A 22,028-nucleotide genomic window follows, 5' to 3' on the forward strand; every position below is an offset into this window, starting at 1 on the left:
TAACTGGTTTCCACACACAGCTAGGAAGCAAAGCACTGTGATATGAAATTGCCAGTGACCACTGACTTAAGATGAGGTATTTGTAGAAAAATCAGCCCAGGCTTATAACTACAGCCCCAACTTTGTAGAAGGTGGCCATGATCATGCCACAGAATGCTGTGACCCCACTGTTCAGGCAGGATGTACTCTCCCTGTTGGCAGATTGCATGCATAGAAATCAGGTATTTGTGCAAACCAGCCCCTGGTTTCCCTCAAGGCGCTTTCGATGCCTTGGATTGACATGAATCCTTGATGCATCTTTAAAAATTTTGGCCCTTACAATGAGCAAAGCAAAGATTATCTGGGCTTCTGCTGTCTATGTCCTGACATGCTTAGGATAGGTGGGGCCTTTCAAGCTCTCCCACATGAATTATGAAGCTACAAGACCAAGTATAACCAAACACTTGATTATCAAACTGTTCACGTTCAGCAAAGCTCTGAGCATATGCTTCCACCCGGCTGGCAGGGTCTGCAGCAAGCATTACTGCTTGCAGCTCAGCTCTTCCCCACAGCTAGACACCTTTTTCTGTGTCCTTGAAGGCACATTTTTCAATCATTGAAAACAGCTTTTCTGCTGAGGGATGCAATATCCACTAAACCATGTCAAAGCAATGCCATGTGGAGGGGCACAGCTTCAACGCAGAGCTGCACACATTGCTTGTCGCCTGTTCCTCTGGAGTGAGTTAGGTTCTGACTTGATAGTTTGACGTGGTCAGCAGCAACATTCTGGCTATAGCACCGTATCTCCAACTCTAAAATGTAATTCTGTTTTACTGTGACTCAGATCCACAGCTTGTCTCAGAATAAACAACAAATAAGATCTGCAGATCACTTTCCAAACATGTGGGGCACAACTTTAAGAGAAGTGTCCTGCTCAGAGCATAATCGTATCCATTTGTCTGAGGATATGGCTAGGCTGAGCACTGAGAATGCTAAAGAAGTTAGTAGAGACATGCTGTCTTCCACCAGACAATGCCCAAGCCTTTCCCACACAGTCTGACTCACCAGCAAGATTTAACTTATCTTTGCCTAAGTCACTAAGTAGGAGGAAACCCAAGAGATGCTTCCAGAAAAAAGAAACATTCTTAAGGTGAAATTCCCTGGGTTTTTAATAACTGATGCTTTGTTTTGAAGTGTACTTCTTTACACACAAAGTTAGGCTCTTGTGTTAAACTATGACAGCTAATGAACAATTTTGTTTGACAAGAATGGAGTTCAGAAATATCTGGGAGCTTGGACACTGCAGACAGCAGTGGAAGTGAAAGCAAGGCTGCTGTGTGTTTTGCTGCATAAGCCATCATTCTCTGCCCAGACACTTTTTTTCCTGGGTAGAGAAGTGTTCAGCCATGTGTCCAGGATTTCCAGACTGCCTGTCAGTAGACAGGCAGCAGCCCCAAGGGATGAGCTCTCTCCAAAGCACAATGCTGTGGGGTGCACATGGAGGGGGTAGGACCATGGAGGGGCTGGCACATCTGGTATGTGCCAGATTCGCTGTGCCCACACTGCACAGCCTCTGGCCCTACACACTGTTGGGGCACAGCCTGGGTACTGTCCAGGCACCGGGGGCCACTGGCCCTGTGTCACTCCCGTGTGCCGTAGGTCCGCAGAAGCTCCACGAGGAGCAGCGTGTCGCACTGCAGCCGGCTGGACCCCTTTGAGATCCGGACACTCCTCATGTGCTACCTCTACATCGTCAAGATGATCTCTGAAGGTTGGTGGCAGTTACTCACTGGGGCACAGCCAGAAAGATAAGAGGCTGTCACTGGCAGTTTTGGTCTGTCAAGTCCACCTTGAATTCTTCTTTAAATCTCAGTGCACTGTTGGTGGTTTTTTGTTTTCTTTCAGATACTCTTTTAGCTTACTGGAACAAATTCTCCCCACAAGAGTTGATCAATGTCCTCATGCTTCTGGAGTGAGTATCATGAGGCTGCAATTCAGTCACTGTGCTAGTGTGCAGGCAGCATTGGTCCAGAAGAAGACATGAGCGTGCTGTGCCTCTCAGGGTGCCCACAGTCCTGTGCAGCATTAGAGGTGCATGGCCAGGTCATAATGAAATGCTCTTGCTCCCTCTGAGGAGAAACAGGTGTATGTGGAGGGAGCACAGTGAAGTGGCAATGCCCTGGGCTCAGCTGTGCAGGGGTGTCCCACTGCCTGCAAGAGAGCAGGGTTCACAGCACAGCCTCTACTTCACAGTGGGTTTGCTGGAACAGATGGATGAGGAGACAGAGGTGTGCCGTAGAGTTTGGAAACCAAGGGTGTAAGGTCAAGTGACTTGGAAATACAGACCCAAACCCTCACACAGAGAGGAGTGTGTCTGCAGACAAGGACAGGGTCAATTTTATGTGTGCTGGATCTTTGTTGATCTGCAGGATCTGTTAATGGATACATGTTTTGTTTTCTTTTTAGGGTGTGTTTGTTTCACTTCAGATACTTGGGGAAGAGAAATATTGCCAGGTGCTGTATTCTTCTGTCTGGGGCTGGGGTGGGGGGCTGTCTCCATGCTCCCTGCCACAGTAGAGGCAGGAAGGGAGCCTGCACACCCACACCAGGCAAATGCGAGCAGGCAGGAAGCCTGCGGGGACAGGACTCTGCTTAGCACCATGCTGCCAGCAGAGTCCCCTCATCTTAGCACCCTGCCCCTTCCCTCCCCTCCAGCTCCTGCATGAGACTCCCAGGCCCAGGCACTGCTGGCAAGTTGGCAGTGTCCCCCACAGCCGGCTGCAGGTGAGACACAAGTTGCATCCCTGCTCCCTGAGCAGCAGCAGTGCTGTTTTGGTAACTCTAGGGCCATCTGGCAAGAGCAGGGTAGCCTGGTCAGTCCTGCTGGGATGGTCCAGGATAAACCAGATTAGTGCATTGGAGGGAGGCCAGGTCTCCATCCCAGTGCCTCATGTAGTCCTGTAATGGTGTGGAGGCTGCTGCTCATCCAAACCCACAGCCTCTGCTTCCCCTTGCAGGGTGCATGACGCCTGGTTATCCAAGCACACGGGAGCTGATAGGAAATCCCAGACGATGCCGGCGCTCCGCAGCAGAGCCGGGGGGATGCAGGTGCGGCTCCAGCACCTGGGCAGCTTGGACACCTCCTTCACACTCAATCACAGTACGTACAGCAGAGCAAGGTGGGACTGTGGGGTATTAGTCTGCTGAAAACTGCATTTAGTTACCTTCTACTTGTTGCTTCAGGTTGTTCAAACTCTGCAGAGTTACTGTGGTCTCCACTCCTACCTGCAACATTCCTAGATTGGTGGGGGTGACATTTAAACCAGCCTCTTAAAAATCACCCCTGGGACTTAGGACTTGAGTGGCTTTTTCCTCTCACTTGTTTTGGCCCAGCTCCCTGGCTGAGTGTGTATGCAGGCACTGCCTTGGTTTGGGTAGTGAGCAGACAGGCAGGAGAGCTGCCCTGCACAGAGACCTGGGCCAGAATCTGCTTTAAGCCTTTTAAAATAGGTGAGTTTTGCCCCACTGAAGGACTTTGTCATTTCCCCTGTGTGGATACAACTCACACACTTCATTCTCCATCTGCCTTTAAAGACAGTGAGATTAAGGGCAAATACTGACACTGGTTTTCTGGTTGGCATCAGGCAGCTGCTCCAAATGGAGCTGGCAACTTCAGCATCTTGCTCTTCTTACCTCATCTCTCAACCCCAGTGAAGTGTAAGGCAAGAATCTTACCTATATCAGTATTGAGATCTTGTGAGAGCTGGACTGTTGAACACTGCTTCTCCCTGATTTGCTTTCCATCTGCAGATGCAGGCACCTCAGAAGCAGATATTGTGCACCAGGCGTTACTGGAAGGCAATATTGCCACCGAAGTCTGCCTGACAGTCCTGGACACCATCTCCTTTTTCACTCAGAGTTTTAAGGTCAGCAATGAAATCAAAAATATTGTAGAAAAATGTGCTGTATTTCTCTGTGTGTCTTGATTTTGGTGACCCATTCTCTTAGAAGGCTTTACAAAGGCAAATTGTTTGCAGCTTGTTTATTTTTCCCAAATGCCGAGTGTTTTGCAGCGTGTTGTTAATTATGCACTTGGGCAACCTTGCAATTTCTTCTGAACTGCAAGACCAGAGAAAATTACATGAATGTTATACCAGAGTGTAAGCATTACAAGATGGAATAAGAGGAAATGTACATTTTGTAGAAAGGAGGGACTAGAGGAAAGGGAAATGAATGTCTAGACTTCTTAGAACAGTCAGTGTTTTATACCATAAATTGCCTAGAACTGAGGCCCAGATTTCTTTGAATCACTGTACATGGATGTCTCTGGGGCTGAGGCATTTCTGCTGTGCTTATCAGTTCAGATAAGACCAGTACAACTGGTAGAAGTCTTCTCCTGCATATAGTGATTCACATCTCTGGCAGTCATTGCCATCTACAAGAAGCAAAGCCTCTGTGGTGAAGAGAACCCCAGGCTGGCAGCAAAATACTGGAATACTGTTCCAGAAAAGCTCTTTCTTGAAGTGTGGCTGTAGGAGTCCTGCTCTTAGCAATGTGTCTTGCATAGTGTCACCAGAACGACTCCAGATTTCAGACTAAGCACAATGAAGATTTCCTTTGTGGATGGATTGAACAACATGAAGAAAAAGGTCATATCCCCTGTTCCTGTTACAGAGCATCCTGGTCCATCTGTTAAATTATTCCTTAAAAGTTTGGCAAAGGTGGAAGAATTCAGATGGAAGTTAAAACTTGCTTGACATTCTCAGTTGCCTCTTTTTGAATATGGCTGAACCACAAAACAATGTGATTTTCAAACCACAGGATAGACTGGATTCCCTTCCTCTTTAATGGGCTTCTGCTTTGCTTTTATGGTCATATGGTGTTACCACACAGAAGCGTGCTCTATGCTGCAGTAAAAGTGCTGATGCTGTTCTTACTGCCAGACTAAATGAGTTCAGTTTAAAAGTATGGATCCTAAACTTACCCCACTACAAGATAGGGTGTCAAAAACCAAATCTGAGCCAGTCCAGGGAGTGAGATGGGGACTGTTGATCTCCTGTGGATGTAAGGCATCCACATCCTTGCTCGGTGACCATCATGTGCCAAGCTCCCTGGGCAGCAGCTGCAAGAATGACAGCATGCACAGGCAAGATAAATCTCACCCCAAAGTGCATTTGTCCTCTCCAAGTAATTCCATTTCACCATATTTCCAGAGGGTGCAAACTGTCAGAACTTTGCAGGAGATGAAGGAAGTGTACTGACTTACCACAGCTATGAACCTGTCGAGTGAAAAGATGTGATAGTCTCTCTACGCCTTCTCTTTTGGGCTGCAAATCAAACATTCATTGAGACAAATGAAAAGGAAAAACCAGTGTTGGTAGTTGTGTTGGTAACAGCTTGTTTTATTTAAAATAACTCTAGGCAAGTGGTGAAAGTTGGGCAGATTATTGAGTCAGATTTTGGAATTAGTGATGCCAAACTGATAAAATATGTTTTAGTTATTCTCTGCTAAAAAAATAGCCTCTGACCAACTAATGTAAGTTTGTGCTGGTTGTCACATTTCTTTGGTTATATTTTTACTGAAGGCACTGTTCCTTTTCTGGTTTAAGGATTGAAGTCATTAATTACACAAAATTTATCTCTGTCATTTCCAGCTTCAGGCACCGACATCTGTGCAAAATAAATTCTCTCATTGCTTTCCAGACCCAGCTTTTAAGCAACGATGGCCACAATCCACTCATGAAGAAGGTTTTCGATATTCATCTGGCTTTTCTCAAAAATGGCCAATCAGAAGCAGCTCTTAAGCATGTGTTTGCCTCTTTGAGAGCTTTCATTAGCAAGGTATGTAATACATGACTCCAAAGGTTCAGGAGAACTTGGATAGGTGTGACAGAAGGTACCAGTTCACTTAAACTCCTCTTAGACTCATATTTTGTGCTGTTTGGATATGTCTTTTAAAAAACAACTTCTTCACTGACTGAAAAACCAGCCCAGGTTATCTATTTCAACAATTATTTATTATCTGTTGGATATCAGGAAACAAAAGAAGAAATGGCAAGGAATCCCCTCACTTGTCTTGATCACAAAACTGCTGTCAAAAATTAGTATCTGTTAGTCGTACAGCTAGTGTGTCTTGAAACTTGGCCCCAAACCATCAATACTGCTGACAGTGCTATTGCTTGAATAATACTTGTACTGACAAGCTGCTCCTCTCCCACTGTGTTTGTAAGAGGATAGTACTTGCTGAACTCTTTTCTACACTTTTCTGAGCCCGGGTAGGCAGCGAGGCTGTTTAATCCCCTGAGCTCAAGCAGCGTCAGAGCTTCCACTAACCACATAAGAGCAGTGACTGATGCTATTGCTGACATTTCCCTTCATACTTGTCAAAACCTGCCACATCTCATAAGTACATTTCTGAGACCAGATGTATGTGCAAACTCCATTCCTTCCAAGCTGCATGGTTATCATAAGTTCAAAGTGAGTTAAAACCCCTCAAATCACTTGAATGTGGCACTTCATTAATGAGGTAAATCCACGTGGTGAGATTGCAGCTAAGCAGAGCACAGTGTGGGAATGAAATGCAGCAATGTGTCATCCCAAAGAAGGTCTTGCAGAGTTTCATTAAAGAAAGATACTGATAAACTGTTTTTCAAACCAGGAAAAAGTCTGTGCTACTATCATTTAACTTACAACCCCACAGCAAAGCTAAGAGCTTGCATGAGTGTGTCTGGGACTGAATTTTGGGTTATCTTAAGCAAACATATGTGAAGCAGAAAATGCAGGAGTCTGACTCGCTGCTGTCTGATCTCCTACTAGATTTTTTCATGGGGCTTCCTAAAGTCTGCTCGATTGGCAACTGGAACTGGCAGAAATCAGTTTTTCTACAGTGTTCAATACATGCTTATTGCTCTACCTTTCTTTTGAGTTTCTGTTTAGATGTGTCTTGAGATCCATCCTGCTGCAGATCTGCAAACACTCCACTCAGACACAGTCTCTCTGCAAGTCTCTTCCCTTTACTAGTCAAAAGTCTTTTTAGCCAGAAATTATTTGTTTTGTGCCTATAGCAAGTTAAGAGCCCTTTTTGCCTCCCTGGCAAAGTGTGATGTGGTTGTTTAAACGCGAAACCAAACGTGCACACCTGCTCAACTTGATCTCACCATCAGCCTTCAAAACCTGGAGCCCCTTAGGGCTCGCTTTCCAAAGTGCCAGTGACAGCAATGCAGGCTGTGTTCTTGGCTGCTGTAAGGACGGGCATCAGGGTTGTTTCTTGGAGTTATGCCAGCCTGAATCCATGCTGAGTTTGGCATCATGGGTCTTCAAAGATATGAAAGATTAATTTCAGTTAATTTCTCACATTTCCCCTATGACAGGACACAGTGTTGCTTCTGTAAAAGCAAGATATGAGCCCAGCAGATGGTATCTATAAGGAAGTGTTTTCTTTGCCAACTCCATAACCACATAAGTCCCAAACTTCCTTTTAAGTCCTCTGAAAAGTTTTTCTAAAGTGACAATAAAGTAGCTGGGAGGGGAGTGGGGGGAGGTGTCACTGCATTCCATGACAAGTACAAGGACGGCACGTTTTCCTGCAAGCTTGTTTTGAAATATGAAAGCTGCTTTGTCTTGGGTTGGACGTCACAGCTACAGCCAACACTGTTGGTGTTAACTTCAAGAAAGCAAACAAGTGAGTTAAACCTTTGACACAGCTAGAATGGACAAATTGTCATTTTTATGGTCTTCTGTAGCTAATAAATACAGCGACAAGAATCCCCCTCTTATCTTGGGTCAAAACAAATGGTTGCTGGAGAGGAGAAAACGCCTGAGCTTTATTCTGCATCCCCAAATCTGTCTTAAAAATAGCCTGATTTCCACATGAAGTCTCATTACTTGATAGGCAAAAGACTTTAAAAAAAACGTTGCAAGAAAGCAAAGGACAAACAAGTTCTATAATTGTTTGCATGTTTGGTTTTGGATTTAGAATCAATCCCACTTGCATGCCTGTGTGCTGGAAATTTGGGAAGAAAGCTGTGTGTTTTACTGGCTGGGAAGAAGCAACAAAGACTAGATGGTTCTGGTTTTATGCTCCAGATTTTCTTAACAACTGCATCTGTCTTTTCAAATAGACACTTAAATACATAAATACCTGCTTGGGAACGGTCTTGAATTAAATATTGTGAAAGAAGAGATGCACAGAGGAGGAGGCTGAGCTAATCAGCCCTACATTAAAGAGCAGCTCAGATATCTGTGGGTGAGAGTGATGGAAACTTCATGTAGCTGCCCACTCCATGCCTGCCTGCCCTCAAGGTGTTTACACTAGCAGGGCACATTAGAGCTATCAAAAACCCCAGGTCCTGAAGGACTAAGGCAGCACAGCCTTGTGCCTTTCCTGCAACAGCTGATTTGGGAAGCTTTTCCATGTCAGTTAGTAGTTCCCCCTGACCACATCAAGCTGTGCTTTCCCTCCACATTAGTGCTCTGAGCATGCAGTGTCATAGCAGCCTTCCATGCAGTTGTGAAGAGCACTGAGCACGTCCGTCCTGCCGCCGTGGCTGCCCTGTCCTTGTGTCCCTTCTGTGCCAGGGCCTCTCTGGGAGCTGCTCACCACACTGACTCCTGCTCTGGCCTTTCATATTAGGGCTGGAGCTGAAATGTGCTCCTCTGGCACATGCCATCATTGCCACACGTGCAGTTTCACAGCTCTTCCCAGCTTGTGTTCTCTTGCCAGCTGGAAAGCCACAGTCAGCACCTGGCTGGAACTGCAGCAGGCAAGTACAGCCTTGGGGCTGCTGCCCTGAACCTGGAGCAATTGTGGCTGCTCGAGCTTGGGCTCCAGAGGAGCTGCACAGAAAGGCAGTTTCCCTATGCACAGAGCTCAGGTTTCCTCCAGAGCTGGTGTAGTGTGGAAGGGAGTGCACAGGGAGGGATCTGGTGCAGTTTCTGCAGCACATTCCTAGGCAAAGTTTTTCTTGCTAGCAGTGAGTTGGAAATGTCTGCAAAACCCCAGCAGGTGAGCAGTGGTCCCTGCTTAAAGCAAACAGCAGCTGGATCTTCTTGGGTGTCCGTATGCTGCCTGTGCATGCCCAGTTGCACATCACTGTGGCCAACTCTGGGCTAATCCCAGCTCTGAGTGTGATGCCATCTCGTCATGGGAGAAGGACTGCATTACAACAGGCAGGAATTACTTAATATCTCCTTTCTCAAGTACACACATGATCCTCTTGGCTCTGTGTTACTGTGATGTTTATTTGCTTCTTTTCTTTCTCCTTTTTTTTTTTCTGAAGACATTTTTGGCCAGAGGCAGTGAACAGCAAGTCTTTGGTCAATGTCTTCACTCTGCCTTGTAACCTGTGTTGCTCAATGTAATCCCAACAGTGTATTCTTGCTAGCCACAGCTCTTAGATTCTTATTTTGACACCCTTTCACCAGCATGCCATGGTGGTGGCTACAGCAGTACCTAGAAGCTCTATTCCAAATCATTTATACTTAATGCAAGGTTCAAAACTCACCTGGATGGGTTCCTGTGTGACCTACTCTAGGTGGCCTGCTCTGACAGAGGAGTTGGACTAGATTGGTCTTTCAAGGTCCATTCCAACCCTTAAGATTCTGTGATTCTGTAAGTGCTAGAGCAACAGCTCCAAGTTCAGACTTGGAGGATGTGAGTGAATGATTATTTACTGTCATCTCCCATGGGAAGAAGGTAGTGAGGCAGATAGAAGTGGCTCGTGGACCATGCCCCATGAGGACCACTGAGTCATGAATGAGCTGAGCACATCTTTCCTCTGAACAGGTAAAAACCATGGTTATCTCCTTGTACCAGGAAATTCCCTAGGGCTGCTCCCCAGCTGCAGCTAAGGGAGCAAAATGCAATGCCAAACAGCCCCTGTTCCCTCTGGGACCTGTTGGCATCACCCTTCTCCAGCCAGGTCGCTGCAGCAGCTGCAGAGGCGGCTGCGTGCCTGCACAAAGCCCTTCCTCCTTCTGCTTCCCCGTGCCAGCCCGCTGTGGCTGGGTGGGAGGAAGCTGAGTGCAGTGCTCTCTCCCCACCAGCCACGGCTCAGGACCACAGCCCGTGTGCTGCCTGGAGGCCAGGGCCAGCACCCCTGCAGCCCTCTGCTTTTCAGGCAGGGCTGAGCTTGCTCCCACAGATATTCTTGGAAGTAGGTGTTTGATAGGTGATAGACCTGCAACAGCGGTACGAGGTCTTGGTCTTCATCTTCCACTTTTCTTCACTCTGCTGCAAATCTCAGTCCCACTGCTGAGGTAGCTCAAGCTGCGGTTTGGCTTCATCCTGCTACTCCCAGGGGCCAGCTCTACTGGGGGAGCCAGGGCAGGCTGCTGTGTATTTTAGACTGCCTGGGAAAAGCAAGTGTCTTGTTTGCATTCCTGAGGACAGGCAAGATTTTAGGCTTTTTGGGTGGGATGTGTAGAAGTAGCTGTGCAAGTGTCAGAGATCATGTTTCCCAGCAAAGTCAGACTTCTGGGTGGGCTCTGATAGATTTTTTGATGTCCCACATGTCAGCCTGTGGTGGAAATGTCCATGAGACTTCCCCTCTCTACCCTGCTGCTGATGTTCATGGCTTTTGTAAGATCATAAAACTTCTATCTGTCCAATTTGGTGAGAATTTGACAATGAACCCAAAGTTTATTGAGGTGGAGGATAGATGGAATCATAGAATCATAGAATGGTAGGGGTTGGAAGGGACCTTTAGAGATGATCCAGTCCAACCCCACTGCAGAAGCAGGTTCACATAGATCAGGTGGCAAAAAATAGACGGACATACACAATCACATCCTAAAAAAGCATGACAGCAAAGTTCACGTTGGTCTAAGAAAAACTGGTTAAAAGTAGATTCCAAATTCATTCCCACAACTACTTTCTGGCCACAGCTACTTTCAGGCTCAGTACTCTGGCAGAAATTTTATAGAGGCTGACCAGGCTGCAGCTCAGTGTGTTGCCCCATGCCCCTGCCCATCCAAGCTCTGTGGGTGTAATTTAGTGGTGTGTTTTCTAATACCTGCATGCCTCTTGTGAAGTTTCCCTCAGCATTTTTCAAGGGAAGGGTGAACATGTGCGCTGCCCTCTGCTATGAGATCCTGAAGTGTTGCACTTCCAAGGTGTCCTCCACAAGGAACGAGGCTTCGGCTCTTCTGTATCTGCTGATGAGAAACAACTTTGAGTTCACCAAAAGGAGAACATTTCTGAGAACACATCTTCAGGTCAGTGACTGGGGAAAAGATAAGAGAGCAGGGCACTGCAGATTTAATGAACAGAGACATGGATGTAACTACGTCACTTCATATCTGCAGAGGATCTTGCTGTTGTTATACGGACAAAAATCCTCTTGATTTCCAGGCTTTGCCTAATTCCTGTTTCCAGTGATTAGCCCAAGGCCCTTTGGGTAAAATACATCAAGTATTCTAGGCTGCTGGCTTTTTGGAATCGCAGACACAGGACACATCTCTGCCTCAGAGATTGGCTGGGATGGGGTGGAAAGACCAGCAAAAAGAGCTGCTTTTGAAGCAAGAGCCAGTATTTTCCAGGAACTGCTTTTGCAGCATTGTTTCTTTGAAGTGAATTTAGGTACCTAGTAAGGTGGATGGATTCTGTCTGGATTGTAATGAATCATGGAAAGAGGTAACTAACGTACAAACAGGGATTGTTAGTTCTTGCTGTTCAGCAAAGGAATTTGGTTCTCTGGGGAGTACTTGTCCTTGGGAGATGTGGCAGCAAAGCCACAACCATTGCTTACGTTGTGGGAAAGACATGATATTTTCCTATGAGCACTTTATGTAACTGTGACAATAAAACTCCTCTATTAGGCTCACTTAAATAAAGCTCCTGCTCTGTCCCAACAGATAATAATTGCAGTGAGCCAGTTAATAGCAGACGTGGCACTCAGTGGTGGGACAAGATTTCAAGACTCCTTGCTCATCATTAACAACTTTGCAAACAGTGATAGACCTATGAAGGTAAGTTGGAGAGGTTGAATCACATCATAAGTTATCATCCATTACTACAAGACTGGGGACACACTCAAGAAAGTCACATTTAGGGGTAAGGCTGATGATTGGAACTATGATTTCTGAGTGGGCTTGTGTTTGCTCAGCCAGTGCTATGATGCCAACAGCAGTAGAGCCAGCTGCACAGATAGGTCATGCTCCATCTGTGATGCCTCCTTACACCAATAGGAGGGAGCTCTGCAGTTCAGGCTATGCCTTGCAAAGTGTGGTACTTGCAAAAGTGTCCAAAGGGCTTTCCAAGAACTTGCAGCTTTGAGAGAAATGACAAGGAAGTCTGTTGCTTCTTTTGCCTAAAGGTAACAATTAGCAGGAATTCATTTCAATTAGTTGAGTGTCAGTGGTATTAAGAAAGCACTCTCATGGAGATTAATGGTTGTATTTTTTTGGAAAATAATTGCCTGGCTTTGCACTAGAATTAACAGCTTCTTCCCAACCCCGTGAACAATATTTCATTGCTGCAGCTCCCTCCATTGCACACAGTGTAGCTGCCGAGGTGGGACAGAGGAAAACAGGGAGTGTTTTTACAGTTCTGTGATTATCCCATGTCCTGAAGGTGGAATGCGAACCTCAGGAGTTGAACTGTGCTATAACAAAGTTATGGTATGATATACCTGGCAAACATCTCAGTTCTCTTCTGTACACAGGTGTTCATAAGGGCTTCACTGAGCGCTCTGCTGCTCATATTTTTAGTCATGAGACTGCTGTTAAAACCAGTCTGTGTATTTTTGTGAGTACAAGAGAGATTCTAATGCACTGAAGAGGGTGTCACATTCAGCCACTGGAGTAGCTAGGGAGCAGGAACCCGAGGAGAGGGAATACGAGCCAGGCTCATCGTGGAGGAGAGACCTAAATACTGCTTTCCATTACTGAAAGGGAGGTTATAGAGACAAGGTCAGGCTCTTCTCAGAGGTGTGGAGTGGCAGGATAGGAGGCAATGGGCACAAGTTGCTGCAAGGAAAATTTATACAAAGAAAAACTGTTTCCCAAGAACATGGTGCAGCCCTGGGGCAGAGCCCAGAAAGGAGGTGGGATTTCTGTCCTTGGGGATTACAAAACTTGGTCGGACCAGCCTTGCTCTGACTTGGCCCTGCTGGCAAAGCCTGATGGCAGGGGATCAGACTGGAGCCCGTGTTTCGTTCTCTATTTGTTACATTCCTGTGGTGGGAAGCTCTACAAATGCCTTTGGTTCCTTAGGAATTGAAGAGCGACCACATCAGAGACTAACAAGCCGGATGTTGAATGACATGAAAAATACTTCAGGCATGATTTAGGGTCCCATCCTGGGACATTGGTGTGCGTAGAGCACTTCTGTCTCACGCTCACACCAGCTTCTCAAGATGCCAAAGCACCTGCCTCGCTATAGTACGGGAACAGCCAACTTGGCATCCTGCATATGACTAGCAGAGGTTGGCGCTGTGTATGCCCAGATTGAAATGCCTCTAATTGCATGTGAAATACTGTACAGTGTGTGCAGTGTGAGTACAATAAGTAAAAGCTTGTTAGTCATATCTGCTGTGCTCCCAGTTGTTTCCAGATTGCAGTAAGTGGAGTGCTGGCTGAAAGGATAGCACAGTCTTTCTTTTTGGCAAAGCCTGGAACACCTTTTCTTTCTGTATTTGCTTCTAATTAGATTTGTTTTGTGTCAGGCAACTGCTTTCCCTTCCGAAGTCAAAGATTTGACAAAGAGAATCCGTACAGTGCTTATGGCTACTGCTCAAATGAAAGAACATGAAAAGGATCCAGAAATGTTGATTGATCTACAGTACAGTTTAGCCAAATCTTATGCAAGTACCCCAGAGCTCCGGAAAACGTGGCTGGACAGTATGGCAAAGATACACGTGAAAAATGGAGACTTTTCAGAGGTAATTCATGTCATTAAAAACATGGTGCACAGCAAGACAGATGTACAGATGATCTTTTACCTTTCCCTTTGTACTTTGCAGGCAGCCATGTGCTATGTTCACGTAGCAGCCCTTGTTGCGGAGTTTCTGCACAGGAAAAGTAAGTGTGAGCTATTTGGGAGGCACAAGGAGGATGATGCAGTGATGGGTTTTGGGAGTGGGGATCAGGATCTTTTAAGAGGCAAATTTCTCTTGATTTGGGAAATGATTATTTTAGAAACAAACTAAAAAATGAATGCAGTGGATAAAGCTATAAGATAAAGAACATTCTTTAAGAAAGGAATCCAGCTGTTCATACACAGGCACTAGGTGGGCCAGGTCTGCTTAGACAGTCATGTTGGCATGTTGCTGAGTGAAATAAGAACCAACAAATTGTCTTGGTTCAAATGTTCAGTTGTATTTTAGATTAGGAAATGTGCTCACAGGGGAAGCCCATGTTAAGAAATTGTCTGTCAGTATATTCATCAGAAGTATCACTGAAGGAAATAGAGAAAGCTATAGAATAAAACAGTCAAAATTCAGTCAAGAAATGAGACTAGCCTAGCTATACAGATATGTAAAGAACAATCAGAAAAAGAGTGTGTTGTGGTTTAATGCAAAACAGGAAGGAAGAACGGACAGACTTGTGTGCTCTCAAGTACAACCACTTCACAGGTTTCCTTTTAAATATCTGTTCCACGGTGGATATATTGACCTCATTTCACTTTTCCATGTAAGGGAGTAATTGTTGAAATGGATACTTAACATTTCAGAAAGCTAAAGCTGCATATAAGCTGATTACATGCACTGCCTTGGCTGAAATGTCTTAAAAGCCTTGCTTAGGAGACTTAAGAGTCTCTCCAAATTCTGCACTTTGTGTTGGCTAAGTGGGAAAAATCAGGGCTTGTTTTTGTGAGATATGTGTACATTTCACAAGACTGCAGTGGGGAGAGTATTGTAAGCTGGCAATTCTTTATTTGTACCCTGGAGGCTTCTTACCACAACCACTGGTAAAGGAGAACTTCTGAAAAAGAAGAGGAACAAATCCAAAGGGTATCAAACTAATATCTTGAGTTACATCTGTCCCTGCCATTCTGTACATATACATTGTCTGGAAAGGGTTCAGTAAATGCCGAACTACTCAGAGTTTTGGGGTACATAACTGTGCTTTCTGCTAGGAGTGTACAGCCCTGTTCACTTACCACATAGCTCCCTGGCACCTAGCAATAGCTTTTTCTTGCATCTTCTGTGCAGAGATATACCTTTGTCCTTCTCTCAACTGGTCAGAGATGGCTTCTAGATAGGACACTAGGAAATCTGTTGTGCTTGCTGATAATTAAGTACTGGCAATGAATCCTATGGCAAATGGCTGGGTAGGTTCTAATGTGTTCAGTCTTATATAGCAAATCACTAGCAAAAATAGGAGTCAGATCCACTGCTACTTGCAGGACTTTGTTGTTAGTTGGATTGCTTCCCTGACTGTTAAAGCATGATGCATTTGAGATATGTTCTTCCTCTAATCCATGTGCTTTTGTCTGCTGCAGAACTCTTCCCCAGTGGATGCACTGCCTTCAGGAAAATCACTCCCAACATTGATGAAGAAGGTGCAATGAAAGAAGATGGTGGGATGATGGATGTACATTACAGTGAGGTGAGGTCTTGTAGTATCACCTACGGGATATTTGATAGATGATTAGGATTTAGCTTTAGACTTTGTTCATGTGAGCTCTAGCTAATGACAATTGTGCAGTGACATCTGTAAGGAAGACTGTTCCACAGCAATTTCCCAAGAGAAATCTGCACTGAAGGATTTTCTTTGTAAGATTCAGAGAAATAAAACTGGTGTAAGTTCTTGGTTCCTTTGAAAGGCTTTTCTAGCATTGAGACTGAAAAAGCTACACCACAGTCTTTGCCTGTCATGTTGTGCAAACGCTGATTTGCACAGGGCAGTGCAGTGTGGCATATCCAAGGAAGGACAGGAGGCAAGTCAAGCTCTGCCAAGTGAGAGGTCAGCTTAGGTTCCCCTTGAGTTATGGGTGTGCTGCAGGACACCACATTAGCAGAACAATCCAGAAACCATAGCAGGGCACTGGGGAAGTGGGTAAATCTTCCTGTGAGTCATAAAGTCTCACAATTACTCCTGCACCATCCCTGTACGACTGTGTGGGCCACATGGTTGAGCAAAGTGGCCCCATGGCCCAGTTGCCCAAGTGCTCATTCGTCAGGACAAGGCTTGAAGTTCCTTAGCATCACATCCCACTCCTATTGCACACACACTCCTTGGATGTGTTTCTTAGGTATGTACCTCTGACTTCCAGTCCTGTCATCACCATAGTCTTCCAGAGTTTTGGCACTCACCTGGGTTCTTTGGCATTTGCTGGCTCTTGTGCTGATGATTTATTAAGAATTAATGAACTTTTTAAAAATAACTTGTCCTCTCTTCTTGCTTTTTTCCCCCCTCAGAATTTAGAATCCCTTTGGAAAGGCCAGGAACAGGGGGTTTACACTTACATAGCTGTGCCTATTGATCCTGGAACCTCTTAAAGTGTCTGATGTTAAAATGGTTTTCTCTTATAATTTGGGCTGTTACTAATGATACCCATTTGGTTGCTGTCATAGGAAGTGCTGGTGGAGCTGCTGGAGCAATGTGTAGATGGCCTGTGGAAAGCAGAGCGATATGAAACCATTTCTGAAGTTTCCAAGCTGATCATCCCTATCTACGAGAAGCGGCGGGAATTTGAGGTAGGTGTTTGGAACTGGTTTGCATATATCAGGTAACTTTCTAGCTTGCTGAGAGGGAAAACAGGAGACTTTGTTTGGTTTTGAAGTTTGAGTTAATGAATTGGTGTCAGTAAATGCTGTGCTTCATTGCTGGTCATGAAACAAACTAATGAAAGCAGTGACCTGGAGGGCAATTAGGAAAGCTAAAGACACAGAAGGTTCATGTTTAGAGAATAATTGCCACCTCCCTTCCCCTAAACAAAAGCTGGCATCATCCCATATGCTCATCAAGGCCAGATTTTTTTTTTGAGACTTGAGCATTTTAAGGGTTAAAACCAGAGTGAGAACTGATCAAAGAAAGGACTTGATCTGCAGGTAATTTGGTGGCAAGTTGAGAGGCAGGAAGGAAGTCGGTACCAGCCCTCTGCCTCACTCCTGAACACTACTGTGACCCTGCTGCTGTGAGGCTGTTGCTGTGAATAACACTCCTCTTTTCCCTCTCTCTCCCATGACCCCTCCACATCAGGACACCATCCAGCCATACATTTGAAGCTAGGAAAAGCCTTGATCTATTTTTTCATCATAAAGCTCTTTTGAATTTAAAAACAAAAAGAATTTCTGGTTAAAATACTGCAAACTGCTTTACCCTTAAAGGCTCAGGGGACATGCTGAGGCAGTAGCCTCAGCCTTCTCTGTAAGGACAGTGGTCTGAGGCACCTTTCAGATCTGAAGCTGAGCATGTGCTTAAGACTGAGGTTTTTCAAAGCAAACTGCATGAATTCAACCTCTTTAGAAATCCAGGTTTGAATTCTCCAAAGGATTGTGTTCAGATATCTCAGGAGCTTCCAGTGTTAGCCAGATTTTCCTCCTTGCAAAATTCTGCTTTCATTATGCCGAGATTTTATTTCCAGAAACTTACTCAGCTGTACAGAACACTTCATGGAGCATATGCTAAGGTACTGGAAGTAATGCACACAAGGAAGAGGCTTCTTGGAACCTTTTTCAGAGTGGCCTTTTATGGACAAGTAAGTATATACACCGGCTCCCCAGCTACCCCTCACCAGGCATCCTGGCCCCTAAAGCTGCTGCTTTCTCAGCCAAAAAGCTGAAAAGTCTGGTGCAGTCACCACATGAGCATTTGGGTGTTGCACCCTTGAGGTTGAGGCGTTGTGACTCGCCAAGAACAACTGATTTATTGCAAAGTTTATGATTGTGCTGGTGAACTTTTTATAGAGCAACTCAGCAGTTGGGAAATGGTTTGGTGGTTCAGAAAAACACCAGAGGTTTTGTGTAATTATAGTTATTATAAGTGACACAAACACAGTTTAGCATGTGTAGGATGGAACCAGTAACAGTGTATAACCATTGTACATAAACAGTAGTAGTAACAGACATTTTCTCCTCCAGACAATTGCTGCTCATTTCTAGATGTTAGCAGAATCAAAGGTTCTGGGAGAGTCTGGAGGCAAAATATCTCTCAATGTTGGTTACATACTTGCAGAAAGAGTATTTTTTGTTAGCTGAGGTTAATGGAAAAAGGGACAAGATCTGGAACTCAGAGTCCCAAGAAGGAGCCTGATGTTATCATATCTGATGAAGTCATCTGAGCCTGAAAGCTGTTGTGGTTTAGGGGTTTTTTCCTCCAGCTGTAGCATTTAATCTAATAAAGTGTGTTACCCTCACCTCCCTTGTCTCTGAACTTTCTGGTTGTGGACCTGTAACCATGAGGGAGATGCAGGACCTCTCTTTAGAAAATGCTGTGTGATTCTTATTAGCCCTACCTTTTCTCCTTCCTTCTTTTAGTGGCGATAATGAGTACCCCTGAAACTATCTTGGGTTTGTACCTTTGAACACCACATTGAACTCAAAAATTAACAGAGCATTGGCTTTTGCTGCAGCAGGCAGACATTTTTGTCCTCGTTTTGTCTTCAACTTTGGATGTGTAAGAAGGAAAGGTTAGCAAGAGATAAAAGGAAACAACTGCTAGCTTTGTTTTCTGGAAGTTGTAGAAATAGCTGGATCAAGCCCCTAAAATTGAGCTATGTAATATATCATCCTGACAACCAATACTTGATCCAGTTTTGTACTTGAAAGCTTTGTCAGCATTACATGCCAGCTACACAGAGATAGTTTGAACACTCTGTCACAACTTCTGACTGGAACAGCTCTCCAAAGCGTGAAGTTTCCACTACACGGAGGACTGGTGATGCAATTTGTCTCCATTTAAAGCACATACACCCACTTCCACTTCCCTGAATACAAGAGGAATCAATGCAGAGGAAACCCATTTATTTATTGCTTGAAGTCCCTTTCAGCCCACACAAAATCCTTCCTTCGAATCATTCACATGGGTCTGCTATCAGGGCTTCCTCAACTCGTGTGTCTTTCTGTTCCTTCCCTGTCCTGTTTTTGTGGGTTTTCTCCTGCTTGCCTCTTTCCAAAAAAAAGTCAACTGTTGGCCAAACCCATTTTCCACATTGTTTAGATTTCTCACTGGTCATAAGCAAGTCTTTGTGTTGGCTGAGGAATGTTACATTTTTTTTACACACATTTTAAAGGTACCTATTAAACAGGCCAGGCATAGTCTTCTAAACCTTCTTGACTTTTTAAAACATTGGTAGAAACTTGATTTTGAAGTAGGAAATCTAAAGTTTTCCAAGCAATGAAGCCCAGCTATTCTTCACTACTTGTTTGTGATTAATGCTAGACATTCTTTGAAGAAGAAGATGGGAAGGAATACATCTATAAGGAACCCAAGCTGACAGGCCTCTCGGAGATCTCCTTCAGACTTCTTAAACTTTATGGAGAAAAATTTGGGTCGGAGACTGTAAAGATTATCCAGGATTCTAACAAGGTAGAGTTGAACTGCATGAACAAGCCAACGAAAGGCTATTAGCAGTGAACTTCAGGGCCATGCACTAGAAAGTGTTCTGATGAGCATGATAAAAATATCTGTTGCATTTTAATACTGGTAAGGGCTTGGGACAGCACTGCTCTAAGCATTGTGCAAATGGAGCTTTGCTCTGTGAGCTGGAGGTGGGAGATGACAGAGCATCCCTTCCTTCTGCCAGTAGGATGGGAGGAGTGAGCTTTCCCTTCCACCCTCTCACAAGCAGCTTGCTTCTTATTGCCTCTCATGTCCTCATGCTCCTGTGTGGACATGTTGCACAGCTTGTCAAGTTTTGGTGCTGATCTGGCTCCCAGGTGGAAATAAATGAATTGGGAATCCTGAAATGGAAATTGCAACCTGCAGCTCACTGAGCCCTGTTGGTGGGAAGTGTGAGAGTTACTCATTGTTGCTTTGACACAAAAGAAAATCTTTTGTGGTCTTGCAGCCATAGCTCCTTCCTTTTCCTACAGAATACCCATTTATGCTCCCTGTGGGGGCTATTCACATCCTTAGGTTGCAGCCATGGTTATGTCTGGGTTACCAAGGCTAATGCTGGTGATCCCAAAGCTTGCTTTGTGCAAGCCTGCAGATTCATATGCCACAGAACAGCACATGGCCTGGAAGCAATATGGTCCTCTTAGAAGGTGTAAGTAACTCAGACGTGTGCTGCATTGATGGGTAAGGTGATATTGTTACCTGTTCCAGATGCAGCTTGTTTGGCACTAGGTGAGGTGCCACACCTCTATGTCTCCTATGTCTGATAGCAGATGGCCTAGACATCACAGCTGAGGTCAGAGGGAGTGTTTGGTGTCATTCACCTGCATGCGGTGGGGCCAGGTCAGCAGGGAATTAGTTTAAAGCAAACACCAGTAGATAAATAAACCAATTATAGGTTAAGTTATTAACCTTTGTTCTTCTAGTGAGTAACCCTCTTATTTCACAGGTGAATATTAAAGATCTTGATCCCAAGTATGCCTATATTCAAGTGACTTATGTGAAGCCTTATTTTGAAGACAAAGAGATCTCTGACAGAAAGACTGAATTTGAAAGAAATCATAACATCAATAGATTTGTATTTGAAACTCCGTACACTTTATCTGGAAAAAAGCATGGCAATGTGGAGGAGCAGTGTAAAAAAAGGACCATTCTAACAAGTAAGTGCAGGCACCTGAATATGAGGCACTGTATGTATCAGTAACTATATTTAGACTATTTTAGCTCATGAAAATATCCCAGAAGAGTCAGAAATTCAGCTGCTTAATCAGAATTGTGATACAATATTCTGGTTAGGAGGGGGAATTTTCCTTATGTGTAAATTTTATCAATAAATGGTGCTGGTCAATTGGGATTTCATACACACTGAGTGAAGCCCTGAGGGCAAGGACCTGCTTGCATATGTATTCCTACTTGCTGCATGACTTTTCAGTCTATGAACTTCCTTTGCTGTTTGTGCTAGCTCTGAACTCCTTTCCATATGTAAAGAAGAGAATTCCAGTCAATTATGAACATCAGGTCAATTTAAAACCAATTGATGTGGCTACTGATGAAATAAAAGACAAGACAGCAGAGCTGCAGAAACTCTGCTCTGACGGTGACGTTGACATGATCCAGCTGCAACTCAAATTGCAAGGCTGTGTTTCTGTGCAGGTAAGGCTTGAGTCATCTTTTCATGATGCAGCACATTTACTTTCCTGAAATCATTAACCACCTTTGCAGCGCTGCAGCCTGCCAGCACAGCTTGCCCTGCCACATACAGCTGGCTCATGGTAAAAAGCATTTTGTCCAGTGGTGTTCACAGTGTCAAGTCCAAGTGTAATTGCACGTTATTGGCTGCTGGCAAATGCTGAAATACACTTGGAGATTGTACTTGTGTCAGGCACAAATAAGCCTTTTTGTGATCCTGACTTCTCAAACTGGGTGAATGACCTTAAGACTCAGACCATACTGCTTGTCTAAACAGAAGGAAGAGGAAAGTATGAGGAGGCAGGTTGCCTCTCTGTTTTTATCTCCATTTATCTTTTTGGTCTTAAAAAAAAACCTAGACAGAAAAAGTAATACTCAACTTTTGAAACTTCAGGTGCCTCCAGTGACATTGGTAATGCACAGTTGGTGCCATTCAAATCATATGCTAATATTGGTTTGGTTCTTTTTTAAGTATCTATTCCCTTCACAACTTCCTTTAGCAACTCAACAACTTCTAGCATAAATGACTTCTTACTTCTTTGGTTCTAGGTTAATGCTGGTCCTTTGGCCTATGCCAGAGCTTTCCTAAGTGACAGCCAGTCCAGCAAATATCCTACTAAGAAGGTGAATGAGTTAAAAGAAATGTTCAGGTAGGATTTCTAATGTAATAAAAACTAGCCAGCTGTCTGGAATGTGGTACCTGCTTTGCTTATGTTTTTCTGTGTCTCCAGAATCAGCAGGTGCTGGATGCTTAGCTGCAGCTTATAAAGATACAGGTCTCATGGGGTTGTGGGTGCTCAGACATATGAAAAAAACCCAAACCAAACATAACTATATATGTCAAAAGTTTCCAAGCT

The 22,028-nt window shown here is 44.5% G+C and overlaps 1 protein-coding gene across 3 annotated transcripts in view; it reads left to right on the forward strand.

Moving 5' to 3' along the window:
• DOCK11 (dedicator of cytokinesis 11) overlaps window positions 1-22,028 on the forward strand; it is an 85,132-nt gene that overhangs the window by 55,790 nt on the left and 7,314 nt on the right. For 2 of the 3 annotated variants that reach the window (XM_062007069.1, XM_062007070.1), the window contains exons 35-52: window positions 1,639-1,750; window positions 1,885-1,951; window positions 2,446-2,493; window positions 2,695-2,763; window positions 2,997-3,139; window positions 3,790-3,905; window positions 5,683-5,820; window positions 11,011-11,193; window positions 11,833-11,946; window positions 13,644-13,859; window positions 13,941-13,998; window positions 15,422-15,528; window positions 16,497-16,619; window positions 17,510-17,623; window positions 19,306-19,452; window positions 20,432-20,642; window positions 20,945-21,135; window positions 21,721-21,821. In XM_062007069.1, coding sequence (XP_061863053.1) covers window positions 1,639-1,750; window positions 1,885-1,951; window positions 2,446-2,493; window positions 2,695-2,763; window positions 2,997-3,139; window positions 3,790-3,905; window positions 5,683-5,820; window positions 11,011-11,193; window positions 11,833-11,946; window positions 13,644-13,859; window positions 13,941-13,998; window positions 15,422-15,528; window positions 16,497-16,619; window positions 17,510-17,623; window positions 19,306-19,452; window positions 20,432-20,642; window positions 20,945-21,135; window positions 21,721-21,821 — 2,258 coding nt within the window. The remainder of the gene's footprint in view (window positions 1-1,638; window positions 1,751-1,884; window positions 1,952-2,445; window positions 2,494-2,694; window positions 2,764-2,996; window positions 3,140-3,789; window positions 3,906-5,682; window positions 5,821-11,010; window positions 11,194-11,832; window positions 11,947-13,643; window positions 13,860-13,940; window positions 13,999-15,421; window positions 15,529-16,496; window positions 16,620-17,509; window positions 17,624-19,305; window positions 19,453-20,431; window positions 20,643-20,944; window positions 21,136-21,720; window positions 21,822-22,028) is intronic. The other variant, XM_062007071.1, reaches the window with a different exon arrangement.

The sequence above is a fragment of the Colius striatus genome, chromosome 13 (assembly GCF_028858725.1).
Source record: "Colius striatus isolate bColStr4 chromosome 13, bColStr4.1.hap1, whole genome shotgun sequence".
NCBI classification, from domain to species: domain Eukaryota; kingdom Metazoa; phylum Chordata; class Aves; order Coliiformes; family Coliidae; genus Colius; species Colius striatus.